This window comes from Lynx canadensis, chromosome B2, assembly GCF_007474595.2.
Source record: "Lynx canadensis isolate LIC74 chromosome B2, mLynCan4.pri.v2, whole genome shotgun sequence".
NCBI classification, from domain to species: domain Eukaryota; kingdom Metazoa; phylum Chordata; class Mammalia; order Carnivora; family Felidae; genus Lynx; species Lynx canadensis.
Window position 1 is genome coordinate 150190622 of NC_044307.1, and position 20363 is coordinate 150210984.

The following is a 20363-nucleotide window of genomic DNA, read 5'->3' on the forward strand; positions in this document are numbered from 1 at the left end:
TCCAAGATGTCTGGTGTCTTCCTCAGAGAGAGGAGAGGGGGATCTGGCATGGAGACAGGCACACACAGCGGGGAGCCACGGGGAGAGAGAGGCAGGGGCTGGAATGATGTGTCCATTTGCCAAGGACCGGCAGGAGCCACAAGAGACACGGGAGGACTCTCCCTCCAGCGTTCAGAGCAAGCGCGGCCCTGCCCACACCGTGGGCTCAGGTATCTGGCCTCCAGAACGAGAAGGCATTTCTGTGGTTTTAAGCCCCCCAGTTTGTGGTCCTTTGTACGGTGGCCCTGGGGACACGCACAGAGCCTTAAAGATTCACCCTGCAGGGAAACGGAATCAAGACTAGACTCTGATGAGAAACTCAGCATCTTATTAAAAACCTTTTTGCGGGGCGCCTGGGTGGCTCAGTCAGTTGACCGCCCGACTTCGGCTCAGGTCATGATCTCACTGTTCATGAGTTCGAGCCTCGCATCAGGCTCTGTGCTGACAGCTTGTAGCCTGGAGCCTGCTTCGGATTCGGTCTCTCTCTCTCTCAAAAATAAACATTAAAAAATTAAAAAAAAAAAAAAAAACCAAAAAACCAAAAACCTTTTTGCTGTTGGAATCGATCGCACCCACCTGGCAACCAACAATAATCAGAAAACGTGAGAGGAAGCATCAGTTATCCGAACAGCATCACCTTTGACGGCCACTCAGTTCGGGGGGCTTCTGTGTAGACAAGGTTCGGAACGTGTGGGTGGTCTTAGGGTCAAGTAAGCCAACGTTCTGAAGGGTCGACCACAATGCCCGGCACCGAGTAAATTCTATGTTAAGTGTTTGGTAAGGAAAAGAACCAGGACAGATAGATGGGTCGGATTTCAACCCACGCGGCCAAACACGTGTGAAAAGGGCCGAGAGCGAGGAGGAACGGCGTCGAGGGTCCCCAAAGCTCGGGAAGCCCATTTCACAGAGCCCTCCGTGTCCTCCGTTCATAGATGCGCCAGGTGGCGAGTCTGGGGAGCGCCTGCGGCCCCGACCGCCCAGCAGCAGAGCCATTTCGTCCTGCACCCAACGGAGGGGCGCGGTGTCCACGGGGGGAGCCCTGCCCTCGCGGCTACCCCCATCACGGTACTTCTGAGGACTGATTTGCCAGTGGCCCCCGCACTTCTGTGTCTGGGCTACGTCCTCACAGAAAGGAACCGAGGCAGGATTTGAACCGGTCTTCAGTCTGCAGGTCAGAGCACCGACGGGGTGGGCATGCCGGCCGGCACCTCGTCACGCACCCAGTGTCCCCCGCGGCCCCTCAGAGCATCTCACCTGCCAGCACCAGGCCCTCAGGGGACACACCCATGCGAGGCCATCGAGGGGGAGGGGGGGACGCAGGTGAACGTGTCCTGCCCCCTCTGGCCCCGAGGAACAAGACGCGTCCCCCTGAGGCAGCTGGCGGAGACACCCGGCCTGACGTCGGATCGTCGGCCTGATCCCGGCGTGAGGGCAGGAGGCCTCCCCAGCCCCCGGCAGGTGCCCGAACTCCGAGGGCGCCCGCCTCGTCTCCGATGCCGAAGCGCTCAGTAAGGGAGAAACAAGGAAAATCTGTATCCTTTATTCCAACCGCAGAGTGGGCGAAGGCCTAAGCCATTTCCTCCCCTCCGTGTCCCCACGCTGCACCCAGCCCTGCGGGGCCTGCGGATCGGCTCCCTGCGGCGAGGACGGCGAAACAGACAGGCTCCCAGGAGGGACGGCAGTGAACAGACACTTCCGCTCTGGAGCTGCTTGTAGACACGCGGCCGTCTGTGACTCTCCCGTTTTTTAGTGTTTCCGAGTCTCGTCGGGTGGGGGGTAGAAGGCGGGGCCGTCCTCACAGACCTCCAGCCCCGGGCCCCCCGCTCCGGGCCGGCGGGACGCAGGCTCCTCGGGCTCCCCGGGCTCCGTGCAGTTGCGTAGCTGCAGCCCCTTGGTGAAGCACACCTCTATCTGGCCGATGGTCTGCACCTCCTCACCCTAGGAAGGGAAAGGGAAAGACGGAAAAGGATTCTGATCTCAGACGGTCATCGATGGCGTTGGAGTCCCAGGCCCTGAAGAGACAAGGGGTGACTGCAGACCCGGGGCTCCAGGCGCCAGGAACGAGCCCCTCTCTCCAATGGCACCACCCAAGGTGACGGGGCAGTGGGCCGCAGGGCCCGCCATCCGGCTCACCACCCAGACGCTCCCCGTGCCGGCCCGGCAGCCCTGTGTGCAGAGACACTGCTTAGACCCAGACACTCACACCTCTATGCACACAGCGGGTGTGTCACGGCATCGGGACGGGTGGTTTTGTACAAGAACTGGGTCCCTGGCATCCTGGTAAAAGGATTTAAGTCTTTACCAAAGCCGACGGAAAAAACTACAATTCACCCATGAGAAATACCCACGACTGACGTGACCGAAACTAACGTAAACCCTGAGAAATTTTCTGACTCCGAACGTTCCAGACATCCACCTCCCTGCTCCTGTCCCCCAGCAGCCCTTGCAGAACGCGCGTGCTCTTCTGCCGGAACGAAGTCTCAAGAAAATAAACCCCATCCTAGTGTGGCGTCAAAGAACCACCCGCTTTACGTATGAACAGAATCCCGGGTGGTTAACACGCAGTGTCACATCGATTTCTGCTGTGCGACAGAGTGACTCACAGTAATGTACGTCACCCGGTGCTCATCACAGCAAGTGCCCCCCGTAACCCCCACCCGTGATCCCCCCACTGTCCCCTCTGCTAACATCAGTGTGCCCTCTATAGCGAACACTCTTTCTTGGTTCGCCTCTCTTCCTTTGCTCGTTTGTTTCCTAAATTGCGCATTTCACTGGAGATCATGTGATATTTGTCTTTCCCTGACTGACTCGTTTCACATGGCATCACACACTTGCACACGGCAAGATTCCATTGTCTTGTGGCTGTGTGATACTCCATCGTATAGACGCTACGTCATCTTTATCCGCTCATCAGTCGACGCTTGGGCTGCTTCCGTGATTTCGCTAATGGAGCTAACGCTGCTAGAAACATCCAAGAACATGTGTCCCGTCCGTGATGTGAAAACAGACATGGAATGTGCCTGTGCGCACGCACGCCCACGCCCCCCAACACACACACACACAAACACACACACGCACAGCTCTGGCCCTGGGAACTCCGTGGTGACCACAAAGATGTCAAAGGAATTGAACTTGTCTCCTCGATAAAGACAGAAAGGACAACAACATGTAGCATATCTGACCGATTCTGGTGGAAGGCACTGGACTTTAGGGATGACTCCATATATGCTGGCAAGGGCGTCTTTAATGTCTGAAATCTGAAATGACACACGGTGCATTAGAAATGACACTTGGAAAAAAAAAATTAAAAAGATTCTGTGTCTCCCCGTCTCTCTGCCCCTCCCCTGCTCATGCTCTCTCTCTGTCTCAAAAATACATAAAAACATTAAAAACAAAGAAATGACCCTTGGCAAGAGGCAGTATGATGGCTCTGCCCCACGCAGACGTCGCTGATGCGCACAGCTGACACCAGGGCTCGCAGACAAGGCTCGGAGGTGCCGGGGAAGGGGCTGTCGCCTGCTTGGGCTCCACCCCGTGGCACCCACAAGTGCCCCCCACAGTTTCCGTCCTCCCCCCGCCCAGCTCTTCTGTCCACACCCAGAGCCTGGGTGCTGCGCCCAAAAGCAGAGTCTCCCGAGTGCGGTCAGATCAGCTTTCGCCGCCCGGGGACTTCTGTCTGGGTCACAACCTGCTGCCTCTGCCACCTAACAAAGCGCCTGCAGCACAGACGTCCGACGTCTGTTGTCCTCGGTGCCAGTATGTGCTTGAAATCAGTTCCCCGATGGGCACATTCTGGGCAGAAAGGAGCCCAGGGGACCGACGGGGCCCCGCAAACACCCTCTCGCAGGCGCAGCTGACGCTCTCGCCGCAGGGTCACCTGCCACCCCCGCTCTCACTGGAGGGAGGAGAACAGGGGAGCAGGAAGCCGACTGCGCAGGGGAGCCGGTTAATTTCACAGTCAAGAGACCTGCGAAGCGGCCCAGGACGCAGCCATGACGCTGGAGACAAGGAGCCGCTGAAACCAGTCACTTCACATCTTTGTGTTAACCCACGGGGACCCAAGTAGTTTAAATAGCGAAGATAGGCCCTCTAAAGCGGGAGTCAGCAAGCTTATTCTGCCAAGGCCCAGAGTGAGCGCTTCAGGCTCCGGGGGTCACTCAGACGCTCCCCGTCCGACCCCTGAGCCGTGTGGGCGACCGCAGGTGACCACGGAGAAACGGCTGTGGCCGCGAGCCGGGAGGAGCCTGTTTATGAAAATGGGTTGTCCTGAGCGGACGACACTTAGCTTCCGTATTTGCCTCCCAGACAGCAAGATCTGGTCGCGGTTACACGACTATCGTTTTACTAGGACAACAAAATCAACTCCTGGGCCTTCTTCTTCACACAGAATACCGCGAAAACCGAATGTGCTTCTCAAACGCATCCGGCACCTGCCCTGCGCGAGCCCAGAACACGCTTCTCACCAGGGGACCGCGAGTCCGTGCTTCAAAGTCATGGGCGTAAGCCGTTTTCAGTTTACATTCAACGTGCACAGGGAAGCAGAATTCACATAAAATCTATCGGAAACCTAACAGCGGAATAGGAGGGGGCCTGTCTGGGTCACTGCAGAACCCCAGTGTCACTCACAGGAGGCAGTGACGCGGGGCCGCTGCCGGGTGTCCCCGTGCTGGGTCAGGGGGCTCCACGTGAGACTTACCTGGTAGTAATTGATAGACGGCTTTATTCCCAACTTTTGGAGCATGCTAAAATTTAAAGGTAGAAAAATTACTTGTATCGTGCGGTACGTTTTCCTTTCTTGTTCTTCTCAAACATCCTATTTCATAACAAAAATTAAGACAGTCGGCACAGAAAGCACTTGCCGTCTACACCCTGGGCGATAAACCTGTGAGCAAGGACAGCAAATAAAGAGCGCTCGTGCTCCCCGACCACCCCTCACCCTCAGCGCACACTGCCGATCCGGCTCTCTCTCGAGCACGGGGTCCTTCCCAACGGCGTTCCGGAGGGCAGGATGCCAGGGGGTTGGCACACACGGGACCACCTACGGGCCACGGCTTTTCAAAAGATAGTTAGCAACTGATTTGGGATCCCAGGCTTCTCCCGGAAAAACCACACCTGAGCAAATCCTTACGTACATTCAAACACCCACAGACCCGACTCATTTCCCAAAGCACACGGTTTTGACCAGCCACCCCGTCAAAATAGCATATGGCTAGCTCCCTCATTCAGTTATGGAGCAGGAGATCAACAATTCTCAGATTGAGAATCCCCAGCCGGCACTCGAGCCCCCATCATGCCCCCGCCGCTCCCCCCCCCCCCCCGATCATCTGGGCTACGATCACACAGAGCGGACACAGAGACCTGGGCTGCCTCTCTGGACGCCGACACGGCCAGGGAAGCCTGCTCGAGGAAAACGAGACTGACCAGGGCACGCCTGCTCCGGCCGCGAATTCTGGCAACGCTATCTGCCGCGTTAACAGGGCAGTTTTTGTAAAGAGGACCCAACAAGCATCTGCATCTCTGCTGGAACAGGCAGGATGGGGTAGTGGGCAAGGTCCTTAGGGCCCTAGAAATAAACGTGCCCTCGCCTTATCCACGCACAGTAAACACATTTCAAAGCCTCTGTGCTCTAGAAGTACAAAACTTTGCAGATTTTTAAATATTTCTTTCAAGTTGCAGCATTAATGTTCTGAACATATTGGGTTAAGTAATACAAAACTTGGGGCGCCCGGGCGGCTCAGTTGGGGGAGCGTCTGGACATGGGCTCAGGTCGTGATCTCATGGTTCGTGGGTTTGAGCCCCACGTCGGGCTCTGCGCTGACAGCTGGGAGCCTGCTTGGGATTTTCTCTCTCCCTCTCTCCACCCCTCCCCTGTCTCTCTCTCTCAAAATAAATAAACATGAAAACAAAATTAAAACAAAAAAACAAGCACAAGCTCTGAGGCCGTGTTTGCAGGCTGTGCCCCTGCAATGCTGTTCCCCCCAAAGGCACCGCCTGCCCATTCCAGCACTGGGCCGGTCCCGTCCGAACCCCGGGGGCTGCACGGCCCTGATGAAAGTGAAACAGAGGACCAGCTGTGCGGGACGGGACACTCCCCTTGCGGGCGTCCCTGCACGCCGAGGGAGCAGAGCGGGCGTCTAGGGAACGGACGGAGGCTTGTGCGTCTTCTCGGCAACCGTGACCTACAGAGCTGACACACAGGTGATCGGCACGGGTGCCTGGTGGGATTCTGGCTTGTTCTGACCAGAGCAGATGGTAGAATTTCCTATCATGGCTTTGAAAATGAGGTCACAAGTGTATTATGACTCAGGTGAGGAAGAGTACGAATTCCTCGCACGCTTGGTCCCAGAAGCGTCTGGATGGTGGCCGGCCAGCCTCCCTGCCCAATCTCTCGGTGACGGGCTGGGCCCTGGTGGGCGGGAGGGGGGCCCCGGTCCCCGGCAGGGACATCGGTGGCCGTGAGCCAGCCTCCCCTCGTCTCCGGAGTGCAGGCATGGGGCAGGCGGTGTGGGATTCCGGGTCGGGGTCACTTCGACCGCGCCAGGAGTCCTGCCCGCATCCCCGCCCTGCCTGTTCCAGGGCCACCACAGCAGGGCCCCAAACGCTTGGTGACGCGCAGTCGACACAAACTGTCGTCGTGTTAGCGCAAGATCCCAGCCGAAAGATGCACGCCCCGGTCGGTCTGGTTCCCTCAGGCCTACTCTGTGTCCAACGACGTTAGGGCCCAGAGGGGCCCTCGGTCTCCGGACGGCGCGGTTCCAGGCTCATCCCCAGGCCGGAGAGCCGGCTGCGGAGGGTGGCGCCCACGAGGCCCAGGCCCCAGAGGGTCCCCTACCTGTTAAGCGCCAGCTTCTGGTACAGGTCCAGGCCTCCCCCGAAGTATCTCTTCTGAGAGTTGAGGGTGTCCACCTGGGCCGCACACGTGCCGTGCTTCTCCCACTCGTGCTGCCTGTGAGAGAAGTTTTGCAAAAACCTCGGGTTAAAAGTCAGGAAACAAATTCGCAAGGAAATCGTTCACGCCCGGGACGGGACGTTCAACACGCACGACGTCTCTTACACAAAACAAGAGGGTAAAGTTCCTTCTGTGCGACACACGCGGTGCCGGATTGCCCTGCAGGGGGACACGAGGCCCCAGGGGCCATGAGACCCCGTCACGCCTGCACCGTCACCCCCTGCCCAGAGACCCTCACACAGCAGCCCATTAAGCAGGTGCTGCTGGCAAACACGAATACGTATCCCAGAGAAACATTCGTATCGATAACCACTCCTCGGGCTTCGCTGCAGATTTAACCACGAGATTCTTTCACACTCCTCATTCGCGCCCACAACTCTGCAAGGCGAAACTACCACTGGCTTAGAAATGGGGAAACTGAGGCTCAGAGGGACTAGCCAGGCGCCCCGCTGAGGCCAGTCAGCCAGGAAGCCCAGAGTCCACGTGCAGGGCCCTATCCGGACGCCCGGCAGATGTGAGGTGTGCCGCCCGCAGGGGACGACAGGGGCCGCTCGGGTGTCGGCCACCCGCAGCACAGAAGGACAAGAAGGCTTCCTCTAGATCATCGGTGATTAGTTCGTAAGGTTTCAGCGAACCGCGTTCACGCCGGCACTCGTAGGGGGGTCGTATGCCGTCTCACAAAACACAGTCCAAAGTGCACTCGTCCGCTGGTGAAACCCCCACGGCGGCGGCTCTGAGTGACCACAGGGCTACAAGCAGCGACTCTCTCCAGACCACGGAGGCGGCGGGAAAAGACACACACGTGTGAACAACTTTCTTCGTCTAGAGCAGCTTCCAGAATGAATCGTCTGACAGCTGCCCACGTCCTACGGGCTAGAAAAGGAGGGTCTTGCCAGCTGCACGCTTCTTTTTGGAGCCCGTGCAGGAGGGCGCTGGCGGACGACACAGGACGAGTGCGGAGGCCTAGCACACTGGCCAAACGGCTCCTGGCTCGTAAGAAATACCCAGCGAACGTCAATCATTGTTGTTTTGGGATCAAGCTTAACTCAATACCGCTGAAGGATCAGAATCTATTATTGTTAACGTGGTTCCAACATTTAATCCCACGTCACTTGGAATCGGGCATCTTTCATCTCACACAGAGTTGCCAGTTACCACTGGGGAGTGACCACCGTGAGTGGACCTGGGGGCCGCCATCCCGGGCTGCCTGGCCCTCCTGCGGGACGGGAGGCGCGCGCCCCTCCGGGCGGCCGAGGCCCAGGGACACCTCCCACGGTGAGGCCGCTCGCCTAACTGGGTGACCCCAGCCCTCGTTCTTTTCCATACAAGCATCAAAAACCATCAGAAACCAAAGAAAAATCCTACTTTGCAGAGGGCTGTGTACGTGGTATTTCTCATAGGGCTAATCTTACTGATAGACTTGATCTCAGAGGATTATCTCAAGGGGGCAGTGACACCAAGGCCCCGAACTCTGCACCCCCGACTCCCATCTGGGACTAAACAGGACACTTTTCCTCCAGGAGCCCTCCTCAGCCTCCGGCTCCCAATGACAAAGCCGAGGCAGACACTCTCGAAGCTCACACAGGAGAGGCGACTTGGGCAGCAGGGGAGCGGTGACCCGAACGCCACGCTCGGGAGGCAGTGACGCAGAGTGGTGCAGTCAGTCCCCGCGTGTCCCCGTCCCCGGGAGCTCTGGGGAGTATAAATACCATTAGCGCACGATGTTTACCTTTGGGCTTGGAACTGAAGTTTTCAAATGTGCCGTTTAACTATCCAACCTGAAAAAGTATCATTTTGCCTTTATTAGAGCCCAAAACTACATGTGTGCTCTGCCCACGTTACTCGGATTAAATGTTCGAGGGCCCCAATCAGACAGCCCTCTTTACGCGTACCTGTTGATTTATTTTTAAGTCACCCGGCAGTCTGCTTGACTCTGTCACAGAACATTGGAACAAGTGGAAAAGCTGTATTTTGCACACTTAGCCCGGATCCGTCATTTGTTCAGTACAATGTGAAGGGCTGGGCACTTTTTCCACTGTGTTTCCATCTCGACTTTATCTACCGTGAAACCGTTTTCTAGAACACAGCTGTGCAGCACGCGCCTGGAGACCTGCACCATTCACGTCCCAAACTCTGAGTGGTTTTCTCCGCCAAAGAGACGATTTCGACCTACAGACCTGGGTACGTTAAAGCCGCGTCCCTGCCACACACCCGGAGTGAGATCTCAGCCGGGGCAACGGGGGGTGGGGGACAGGGATGGGGACTAGGGGTACAGGGGGTGCGGGGGTTCGGGCATCACTGCCACTCTACGTGGTTGCAGAAAGCTTCTGTCTAAATTGAATTCCTTTCCTGAACAGTCTTCACAATATCTCCAAACGGAATTAATCATCTTGGACAACATCTGAATAACTGTAACGTGAATCATGAGTTGCCACATAGGGGCAAGACAGAAAATCATTGTTTTCAGTTAACCTAATGTAAATAAAAGGAATGTTAATTGTACCTTCTTCAAAAGCAATGATTTAAGAAGCGATGCTGAATTAAACACAGCGTTTTTCTCCTTGGCTCACCTCCTGCCACACTCAAAGGACGGTCCTGGGCCAGACCACGGACTGAGCCACAGGTGGGACCTCCCTCTCCTCCCTAAGTCGTAGCATGAGACAGCCACCTTCGTCGGCACATCTTCTCTTTGCTCGACGTGTCTCAGGACAACAGCACAATGTCTTTAGGAAACACTCTCTGCGGGAGTTGCAGTGACTGCCTCTTAGATACGCACATACCTATCTGGGTTTAGTGAAACCTCAGGAGAGGAAGAGTCTAAACAAAGTGATGAATGAAATACGGATGAAGCACAAGCCTAAAAGGTAAATTCCCTTTGCTCTCATGTTTTAGTCACCGGAGAAGGGCCCCGAAGATAACATGCCAAAGAAAAGCCCCGCTTAGTGCTCCCAAGGCTCCAATCGGTGCTCCCCAGCCCCACTCGGTGCTCCCTAGCCCTGCTCACTGCTCCCCCGGCCCCACTCGGTGCTCCCCGGCCCCACTCGGTGCTCCCTGGGCCTGCTCACTGCTCCCCCAGCCCCTCACAGTGCTTCCAAGGCCTCACTCAGTGCTCCCCAGCCCCACTCGGTGCTCCCAAGGCTCCAATTGGTGCTCCCCAGCCCCACTCGATGCTCCCAAGGCTCCAATTAGTGCTCCCCAGACCCACTCGATGCTCCCCAGCCCTGCTCAGTGCTCCCCCGGCCCCACTCGGTGCTTCCGAGGCCCCACTCGGTGCTCCCCGGCCCCACTCGGTGCTCCCTGGGCCTGCTCACTGCTCCCCCAGCCCCTCACAGTGCTTCCAAGGCCTCACTCGGTGCTCCCCAGCCCCACTCGATGCTCCCAAGGCTCCAATTAGTGCTCCCCAGACCCACTCGATGCTCCCCAGCCCTGCTCAGCGCTCCCCCGGCCCCACTCGGTGCTTCCGAGGCCCCACTCGGTGCTTCCGAGGCCCCACTCGGGGCTCCCCGGCCCCGCATCCTGCTATGGACTCAGTGGCTGCTGCCCTTACCAGAAATGGCTGTGATTTAGCGGATGGAGCACATCAGGCCAGTACATCTTCATTTCCGGCAGGAGGTCCTGTGCGGGGGGGAAAAAAAAATCTGTGTAGGACCTAACAGCTCAAAACCTACCAGGCAAATTTGACAAACTAGTACGTTAGAAGAGATGAAAAGATTCTGCCTCACTCTGCAGGAGACTTTTCTTAAGACACGTGTGAACACGAAACCTGACTAATCACAGAAGTGTGTTTGAAAACGCAAGCGCTCGTAGGTGAGTGGGTGAAGTGGCCGTGCAGACAGGGAACACTACTGCCCAGCTCTAAAGAGACACGGCCATCAGCCAGGAGGGGACGCGGGGGAGCCTTCAAAGCAACAACCAAGCGGAGGCAGCCAGTCTGCAAAGGCTGAATGATTCCAAACGTGCGACGCTCCAGAGAAGACAGAAGATCGGAGACGGTGGAAGGGTCAGTGGGGTCAGGGGCTGGCGGACGGAGGGGGGAGTACGTGGAGAACAGGGGATTTCCGGGCGAGGCTACCCCGCAGGATACAGTGGTGGACGCACGTCATATGGGTCAGGACCCCAAAACTACGTGACACGGAGCGCACCCAATGGGAACCGTAAGTTCTGCGAGTGATGAGGCACCGATACCGTAACGAGGGTCCCGCACGACACAAGGCGTTAACAACACACGACTGTCTGCGTGTTGGGGGCACATACGTGGGCAGGCTGGTCTCCACTTAATTTTCCTGGTTTAGGTTTCTGAAACTGCCCTAAAGAGTAGCATCTACTCGTTAAAAGGAACAACACAAAATACAGGCTCTGTGCGGGCTGGGCAGTCTGCGCCCCCCGTACCACAGTTTCCCTAAATTGAACGGTGCTCAGGCTTACGTTCCAATTTCCACAAACCCCCGGGACCAGAAATAAAGTGAAACCGTGTGGAAACAAACTCAGGACGACTTGGCTCTGCCCACCAGTCGCGGAACCACCGGGCCCCCCCACCCGCTCCCCCGCCCCAGCCAGCCCTGTCTTCCAGAAAGCTGCCGTCTCACGGTGTCCCCGTCCCCGTCTTGCACCCCCCACACTCTGGCTTCAGCCCCCACCAGCACCGAGGGGGCGGGGGGAGCGGCCCGCTTTCCTCAGGGACCACCGCTGCCCTGGGCCGTGTGCGACAGAGCAGGTGCCCCGGCACCGACCTGAACGCCTCCCCGCTTTGACCCCCAGGCCGCTCCCTCCAAAGGGTACTTCCAGCCTTCCTTTGATGAACCCCCATCCCCGGCTCCCCCCCGCCCCCCCTTCTGGCTGCTGCTTCACAAGCCCCGCCTCTCCTGCTTCTCTGTCCTGCTTTTCTCTGTCCTGCTCCTCTGTTAACCCTTCGGCTGCCCCAGGCTCGCTCCTGCTGTCCTCCCCGTCCCCGTGCTGAATTCCCCAGCCGCGCGCTGGTCACACCGAAGGTCCTCCCCGGCCCACACCTCTCTGCTGGCAGACACACGTGACCCACCCGGACGTTTCTGGGGCACTGCACCCGCAACAGGCTGCCTGCGGAAGCCCAGTCCCCTGCCGGGCCCGTGTCAGGAAGGAGACGACACCCGGCCTCAGCTCCTGTCCTGAGTCCCACCTGATGCTCCCCTCCAGCCAGTCCCCCAGCCCTGTTCATTCCACTTCCGGCTCCCCTCTTGCCGTGCATTCCCACAGCCTCTCCCCGCTCAGCTCTTCACCCCTGCCTCATCCCCCCATGCCCGCCGCCCAGCCGGCAGCCAGGGCGGCTGCTGGGACACGCGGGTCACGTTCACTCTGCGGCCTGAATGCTCTGGGCACTCAGCGCCGTCACAGCACCAGTGACCTTGTATTTCCACGCGCAGGTCACAGGACTCTAGTCGCGAACGAGCCCGCGGGATCGGGCGAGCTGACCTGCGTGCGGGAAGGATGTCTGAAGAGTGGGACGTGACCAGGCTTTGGGGCACACTAATAATTCTTACAGATGGTCCTCAGACCCCGGCCTCCAGGCTCAGGCGACCGAAGGTCCCTCACAGGAAGGGAGGAGGAGCAGAGGAAACCCTTTGGACTAGAGCAGTTAGAACGATCTGTTAGAACTAACTGCCTTGCCCTTTTGGGGGCCGTATCTTCACGGGAAGGAACCTAGTTTTAGCACATCCTGATGCTACCCCATGTTTTCAGGGAGGTCCCAGCGACCTGTAAACCCAGGTACTAGTTAGATCACACACGGGGGGTCGCCCGCATCCCACGAGGAAAGGTAAGCGCCCCTGCGGGTGTGCATACGCAACGGAGACCTTCTACGGGCAGGGCTCGCCAAAGCCACTCCCTGGGCTATTCTGTGACAGGGGCGGTTGTGCTGAAAAGGCCCAACCCTTCCTCCCTGGCCCTACTCAGAAACCCACCCGCCACAGCCAGAAAGGACAGGCGTGGTGCCGTGTGTCTGTCCTCCGAGCCAGAGCTGTCTAGAAATGCTAACCACAGCAAGCCGACCAGGAGTCACAGGGGACCGGGGACTAACGTGGGCTGGCAGGAGACGGCCAGGGCCGTCTCCGCTCACGTCTGCTTTCACTTTGTACAGTTCACTTGGAATGGTTTGCGCCCAGGGCAGAGGAGACCACGTAGTTCGAATTTAACTTGTGGGACTGTCTTAGCTATCAGTAGATATGAAAAATATGCCAAGGGTTCAATCTTGGTGAATAACGCTCGGGAGTCCTCATTTTCAAACATGACCTTGAGGGCACGCTTGCGGAGAAGAGAGTTAACTGAGTCCAATGCTCTACAGCAGCGACACGACTAAAAGTTTGTACCTTAATCTCTTGGAAGTTAAAGTGCCACGATCTGTTACACTCTTCCGCTTTGTCAGGCCTGGAAATTAAAATTAAAAACAACAGAAATTAGTCTCGGTCGAGATGGGTTCCAAAAGGCAGGAGGAAACACTTCCATTAAGGTCTGCAGAGAGCAAAGGAAGAGAAACCGTCACATGGTGCGAGTCGCTTAACAAAGACGCTCAGGTATCAGCGGTCCCGGTTGCGCAAAGACATCGTCCAGGAGAAAGGCCAACAGGAAGCAAACTGAACAACCCGGTAGGGGGCGCTCTGGAGTCAGGGTGGGGTCTAAGTCAACTGCCCTCTGACAATCTCCCCTGCTGCTGCGCAGACCAGCAAGTTCCCCTCTCTTCCAATGGCGATGAGGGCGAATGAGGACATACGTAACGGGCTCAGGCAGTGGCTGGCAACGACCCAGGATCGGCTAGCACGATTTCTTAAGCCACCAAGCAAGGGTACCCTCCGACTTCCCTTTGTCTGCCTACTTCGGGACACGCCAACTTCCTGTCTTCAGATGAGTTCCCAAGGCCACCAAATCTACTTTCCGACCCCTGGGTCAACGGGCTGGCCCAGCAACCCGAAATCGGTGCAGCCCCACGGGGACGAGAGCAGTGCTGTGCACCGTCCTTCCAGCCACAAGCAGACTGGCAGGTACATCAGCAGGACCCAAGAAGGCCAAGGTCCCGGAGACGAGTGTCGGGGTCACTGGTGAGTCTGGGGCGAAGGAGGGGCCAGAGCCCGGGCCCCAGTCCCCAGTTTAATTTGCTTCCCACAAAACCCTGTTCCTGAGGAGCAGGCCTGTGCCAGCAAAGGCCAGCATGGCCCTCCTGTCATGGGAGCGGCAGGATGAGGCACCCCTATGACGGGGCAGAGTGATGTGTGCGGTTAAACATCACGAGAATATGCACAAATAGGGAAACGATAAACAGAACGCAGGCAAAACCAGAAAAGTGAATTTGGGCACTGTGACAGGTGCCAACGTAGATACGTGTAATAAACGAGTGGGACACTTGGGTATTTACTTTTATATATCTACTCGTTGCCCCCAAAAGAAGGACGAAATGAGGAAATTACAGTTAGTCGTCTTAAAATGGGCCCAGAGTCCCTAAATGCATGTTTAAGCCAGATCGTTACTGTTCTATCAAGACAGAACCGAACAGCAACAAAATCAGGGTTATTTCGGAAAGACTGAAGACGCCATAAATAAGGATTTGGTCTAGCGAATAAACTCCTAACAAAAATCACGAGTGTAACCGTTTGGACCGGCCTCAAGCTACTTTCAGGTTGGCTAGCTTCTTTTTCCCGTTTCAATTTTTTTTTTTAATTTTTTAAGTGGTTATTCATTTTTGACAGAGTCAGGGCCTGAGTGGAGGAGGGGCAGAGAGAGAGGGAGACACAGACTCGGAAGCAGGCTCCAGGCTCCGAGCTGTCAGCACAGAGCCCGACGCGGGGCTCGAACTCACGGAACCGCGAGATCATGACCTGGGCTGAAGTGGGACGCTTAACCGACTGAGCCCCCCAGGCGCCCCTTCCTGTTCACATCGGAATCACACTAAGGGCTTGCCATAATCCGTGTATCGTCCAGTAGTCCGGAGGGTCTCTGCAGTCCTTTCCAACTTCCTGCAGAGAAAGGACACGAGAACACAGAGCAAATAATCGGTTTCACTGTTTATTTAGATACACGTAGCACCTTTCCCTTCTTTTCAAATATACCACCAGCCATAGGCAGGACCCACACAAACCAGCCCCCAGGGGATCTGGGGAGGATTCCGGTGCGGCCCTACATGGGGGGGTGTGTCGGACCTGGAAGGAGGGGTCCAATCTCACACAATTACTCGACAGAACTGAAACCTCAGTTTTGCTTTGCCTTTCTTTTTAAACGCGTCCTCAGATTAAGTCAGCCTGATGGAAGCACTCACTTGCCCATAATTTTCGTGACGTGTAACCCAAAATACCCGTGTGGGGATGACGACACCCAGCTAAACTCAAGGGCGTTCAGGCTCCAGGTCCGAACGCAGTAGTGCTACAAGTATGGAAACTGCGAACATTCCGGAGCAAAGACACCAAGGTGAGGAAGGGACAATGAAGATAAGTTCACAGAGGTAAACCCCAGCGGCATACTCTCCCGGGACCTCCAAAGTGTTTGGCTAAAGTGGAGTTTTTCCGAAACAGCCAACCATCAAGAACTACACTGGCCGTCAGACCAGACGAGACCCAAGTCCTGCCCGTCGCCCCAGCAGGGAATAAGCCAATGAAAAGCGGGTGTGGGGGTCTAGTGAGGACAGGCGAGGCACCACGCAGATTCTCAAGCCTTTCCTCTCGGGGTCGCCCGGGCAGGGAGCAAGCTTCTGTCCCAGGTTGGTGTGGAAAGGAGGGAGGCTCTGGTTTAGGAGACCGGCCTGCGGAGGCATGAAAGGTACCCGCCACACGCCGAGGGGGCAGAAGGGCAGGACGACGCAGGGCAGGACCAGAGCAGGGGGCGTGAACCTCACCTCTCCCAACCCCCAGTTTCACCCCCCAGGAAACCACCACTGGCCCCAGGAGCCAGGGCTTCTGCCAGCTCCACGTCCAGTGTCTCAGACGAGCCTGAAAGGGGGCGCTGGGGCGGCTTTTGTCCACCATCGGCAAGTACCAGTCAGTGCCCGGCATGCGCCCGAGGGCCTGGGCAGAGCACCGAGGAGGGTCGGGGAGAGAAAGACACATCCGTCGCCACACCTGCAATGCCCATGTCACTCATGTGGGGAAGGAGCCCAGAGACAGCCCCACTGCCCAGGAAGATGCTCTGGCCAGAGTAATGACAGGTCCCCTCGTCAAGGCCACCCTGGATTGAAATTCCCTAACAATGACATTTCACGAGGAGTTGATTTTTTTTTTTTTTTTTTTTTAATCTCAGTTCTAAAGCCTCAAGGGAGGAAAGCACTTCTGGTATATTTACAGTCAGGGCCCAGGAACACACCCACATTGGGTCACAGTAAGCCTCACCCACCAAACGAGCTTGTTCCCTGCCCCAGGGGCAAACCTTCTGTGTTCCCTAAGACTGGGGCTGTCCACACGCGGCCCCTCCCACCGGAACCTGGGGCTTACAAAGCTCACAAGGCCGACCTGCTGGGGGTGTGGGGGGCAGAGCCAGGTCTCCAGCAGAGCTCAAAGCTGGTCACCAGCAACCCAGTTCGTTCTCCTCCCATCCAACACTCTACCCGGAGCTCGGAAACAGCACCAGAGCCAGAAAGACAAGGTACGGTGCGAGGTTCGGAAAACCAAAACCAGAGAGAGCAGCCTCAGTGAGAGTAAGCGACAGATGGCCAGAAATGACACGCCAGCCCAGCTCACGAGGAAACATGCGTGTAAACGACTCTGCATGGGGCTTCGACGGAGGGCGGGGGGGGGGGGGGGGGGGGGGGTTGCGGTGTGGTTGAGATCAGAAAACTCACCTTGCACACTGTTACGGGCCAGTGGTGAACCATAATTAGCTTTTTCCACTCATGGTTGTCACTGTTAAAAGACAAAGGACTTACTTTTCAAGAACTGTTTTAAAGCTAAAGAAAAGTTAATTCATCTATCCATTCACGCCATTGTTCGTTCAACAAACACCGAGTGATTGTGACAGGCCAGGCACCACGGGGAACAAGGGACAAGTCCTCAGGCCCTCCTGTGGACAGAGGCGTTGCTGTGAGCAGGGGACCAAGTCCCAGGCATCCTTGGAGCATACATGCCAGTGAGGGAGACAGTGACGGTGGTAGCCAAGAAAACACACACGGTGCCCCATGGTGATGAGTAACAAAGAATATAGAGGCGCCTGGATGGCTCAGTCAGTTGAGGGTCCAAGTCTCGGTTTCTGCTCAGGTCGTGATCTCACAGATGGTGACTTCGAGGCCCAAGTCGGGCTCTGTGCTGACAGTGCTGACCCTGCTTGGGATTCTCCCTCCCTCTCTCTCTCTGTCCCTCCCCTGCTCATCTGAGCACCGTTTCTCTTTCGAAATAAACATTAAAAAAAAAAAAAAAAGGAATATAAGTAAGGAAGAGAACAGGCATGTCAGCAGGGAGGAGGGGAGCTGAAATTTTAGACCAGAAAGCCAGGGACGGCACGGAGGGACGGGGAGGGGGGGGGAACCATAAAGTGCCTTCCTCCTAAGGCTGGCCACGAGCGTAGAAACAGAACCATCACTGTCCGTCAACCTGAAAAGAGGAAGAACCAGCACTTCCCAGATACTACTGGAACCTAACCTAAATGCGCGTCGACAATCCCCGACGCGCCGCTCCCGCCCGCACCTGCACCCGCAAGGGCCGCGACCCCGACCCCACGCCCCGGGGCGCCGCGCGGGCCAGGCTGAGGCCGCACCAGGCGCTCGCAGCCGTGCAGGGGGCTCACCTGCTCGCGCCGCCCACGCGGCACATCGCCAGGCACAAGGCGCACAGGAGCAGGCTGCGAGCGGCTGCAGGCTTCATCCTGCCCGAATCCGGGGGGAGACACACAACGTCCGGCGCCGGGCCCTGCGTCTCCCTGCAAACGGGCAGAATTCCTGAAGCCCACCCACCTCTGACCGGCTGCAGGCCGCGTCCGCCGTCCCGAGGGGGCCCCCAGCCCGCCGTCCGGCGTAGGCCTCGGCCCCCGAGTCCGCCGTCCCGAGCGGGCCCCGAGCCCGTCGACCCCAGCCCGGGGAGCCGCCTCACCTGAGTCCCCCAGCCGCGCACGCGTCTCTGCCAGGGCTGCACGGCGACCCCCCGCCACCACTTCGCGGTCGCCGCAGCCCAGTCGCCGCCTGGAAGTGCGCCTTTCCGCTTCTGGGCCCCCGGCCCCGGACACGCCCCCGTAGGCGGGCACGCCCCCGGCCAGGCAGACACGCCCCCGAGGCCCCTCCTCCAGGACACGCCCCCGGCCGGGCAGACACGCCCCCAGCTCGGCAGATACGTCCCTTGACGCCCGGAAGCTCCTTTGGCCTCGCAGACACGCCCCTCCCCCCCCCCCCGCCCCCCGGCGCCTCGCCTCCGGGACACGCCCCCGGCCCGGCCGCTCGCTCTCCACCCGCTCTTGCTCCTTGGGGAGGAGGTTTCCGCTTCGGCCTGGGTGCCGTCCGGCATCGTGTCCCTTCCTGTCCCGTACCGTGAGGTCGGCTTTAAAGGCCACCGTGTGCGGGCTGTTTGAATAAAATATGTATGTGGCTGTTCCGTGATGTCTGCTTCTCGCCCCGCACCGACCCCTTCCCCGGGGTGGGGGGTGGGGGCTCTGGCGCCGCATGGGGGGGGGGGGGAACGGGGTCAGGACGAGTCAGGTGTGGGAACCGGCTACCAGGGGCCCCGCCGTACCGTGGTGACCAGAGGTGGAGGCTCTGTGGCCCTAGTGAGACTGGGGAAGGGACGCTCGCCCAGGGGGTGCGGGGCGGTGGGGGGAGAAGCGGGTTTGTCCCTGCAGACGGACGTGGATGCTCGGGCTTTCTGGAAGCTGGCCCGCGGCCACGTGACAGCCACGGGGGCCTCCGCACGAGGGCGTGGGGAGGTGCCTGAGGGTGAGCCACGGCTCCCACAGGACATCAAAAGGGCAGGTGGGGAGGCGTCCGAGGAGGGGCAGCTTGTGCAGGAGCAGGTCCAGGGAGGCAGCGACCAGCAGCCGCCACTTTTGTGAACACATCATCCTTACGTCAATGCTTACGCCTCACAGACTGAGACTAGGGACAGCTTCTGGGCGCTTTCACTCCTCCTGGTTTCCCCTTCCCAAGTCAACCTTGACAGGTCACACTGTAATGACGAAGTGCCCAAGCCCCAGTGGCTCCCACCTCCTCCCCGCCCCCCCCCCCCAGATTGACCTGAGCTCTGGCTTCTTTTTTTTTTTTTTTAAATTTTTTTTTTTTTTTTTTTTTCAATGTTTATTTATTTTTGGGACAGAGAGAGACAGAGCATGAACGGGGGAGGGGCAGAGAGAGAGGGAGACACAGAATCGGAAACAGGCTCCAGGCTCTGAGCCATCAGCCCAGAGCCCGACGCGGGGCTCGAACTCACGGACCGCGAGATCGTGACCTGGCTGAAGTCGGACGCTTAACCGACTGCGCCACCCAGGCGCCCCTGAGCTCTGGCTTCTAATGGCCCAGCAGTGGGGGAGCCCCGCCGTGGCTCTATGCCCTGGGGGTCTGATGTCCCATCGATTTTGGCCCAAACAGGTCACATGGCCAAGCCTGGCCTCAGGAGAGTAGAAAGTATCCTTCTCAGGGTGGGGGTGGGGGCTTGCAGCCACAGGGCAAACGTCTGGGACATACGGGGAACGGTGGCAAATAACTGGGGACAGCAACATGGTCTATAAACGAGGAGGCAGAAATAGGACCTCAAGCAAACCAGGTGGGCAAGTGAGGGGTGAGGCGTGTGGTCGTGTGGGATTGGGGTCAGAGGGCCCTATGCCGCTGCACAGAGGGGCAGCCTGCCGGGTGGCAGTGGGGGAGCGGGAAGCACAGGGGACACTCACACTTGACTGAGCAGCTGTGCGTGGGTAGGCAGCATCTGCTGCTGGGGAATTTGTCAGATGCGACTAATAAACACCAACACTCAGTTGTGGAACAATGGAGCGTGCGGAATGTCGGGGTGCAGAGTTTTCAAACATGTTCCTCACTGTCTGTGTGTGTGCTCCAGGAACGACACCCCGGGAGCCTGCAGGGTCCCGGCCAGCCCGGGAGAAGGGCCTCGTTGGGCTCAAAGCTCGTGTTTACTGGGCGTCTCCCAAACAGACAGCCTTGACCTAGGCCAGGAGGCTCAGGGTGGATGAGGGCTTCGGGTCAAATTTGCCTCGTTTTGGAGCAGGAGGCGCACAGAGGTCAGGAGCGTGTCCTCCGACGGCCGATCGTCTGGTATAAGTTACCATTCTCCCACCTGTTACCTGTGTAAACCTGGCTCCTCTAAGCCTCGGTTTCCTCGTTCGTAAAGTAGGAAAGCAATCCTCTCTAACAATGTGTCGTGATGATCAAAAGGGATGTCACTAGTGGCTTGGCACGAGCCCACTGAGCCCGGTGCAGGCTGGGAGTTCAGGGCTGCGTCCT

General features: G+C 57.9%; 1 protein-coding gene across 1 annotated transcript; it reads right to left on the reverse strand.

The window, feature by feature from the left end:
* Positions 1 to 1563: 1563 nt before the first annotated feature.
* RNASET2 (ribonuclease T2) lies at positions 1564 to 18139 on the reverse strand. Its single transcript, XM_030316776.1, has 10 exons — positions 18016 to 18139; positions 17714 to 17845; positions 16776 to 16836; positions 14909 to 14964; positions 13327 to 13384; positions 10536 to 10603; positions 6872 to 6985; positions 4736 to 4781; positions 3222 to 3296; positions 1564 to 1977 (listed from the first exon to the last, which is right to left on the reverse strand). Exons 2-10 carry the CDS (start codon positions 17788 to 17790, stop codon positions 1786 to 1788), a joined length of 747 nt encoding a protein of 248 aa, XP_030172636.1. The 5' UTR covers positions 17791 to 17845; positions 18016 to 18139; the 3' UTR covers positions 1564 to 1785.
* Between the last annotated feature and the right edge of the window lie 2224 nt (positions 18140 to 20363).

What these genes read in the sequence shown, in the direction of transcription:
- RNASET2 (XM_030316776.1), bottom strand. Translation starts at nt 17,790, where the DNA reads ATGAAGCCTGCAGCCGCTCGCAGCCTGCTCCTGTGCGCCTTGTGCCTG. An exon ending in CGCGTGGGCGGCGCGAGCAG is followed by an intron (nt 16,837 to 17,713) that starts GTGAGCCCCCTG and finishes GTCTTTTAACAG; the next exon opens with TGACAACCATGAGTGGAAAA. An exon ending in CGTCTATCAATTACTACCAG is followed by an intron (nt 3,297 to 4,735) that starts GTAAGTCTCACG and finishes GTGTCATTTCAG; the next exon opens with ATTTCAGACATTAAAGACGC.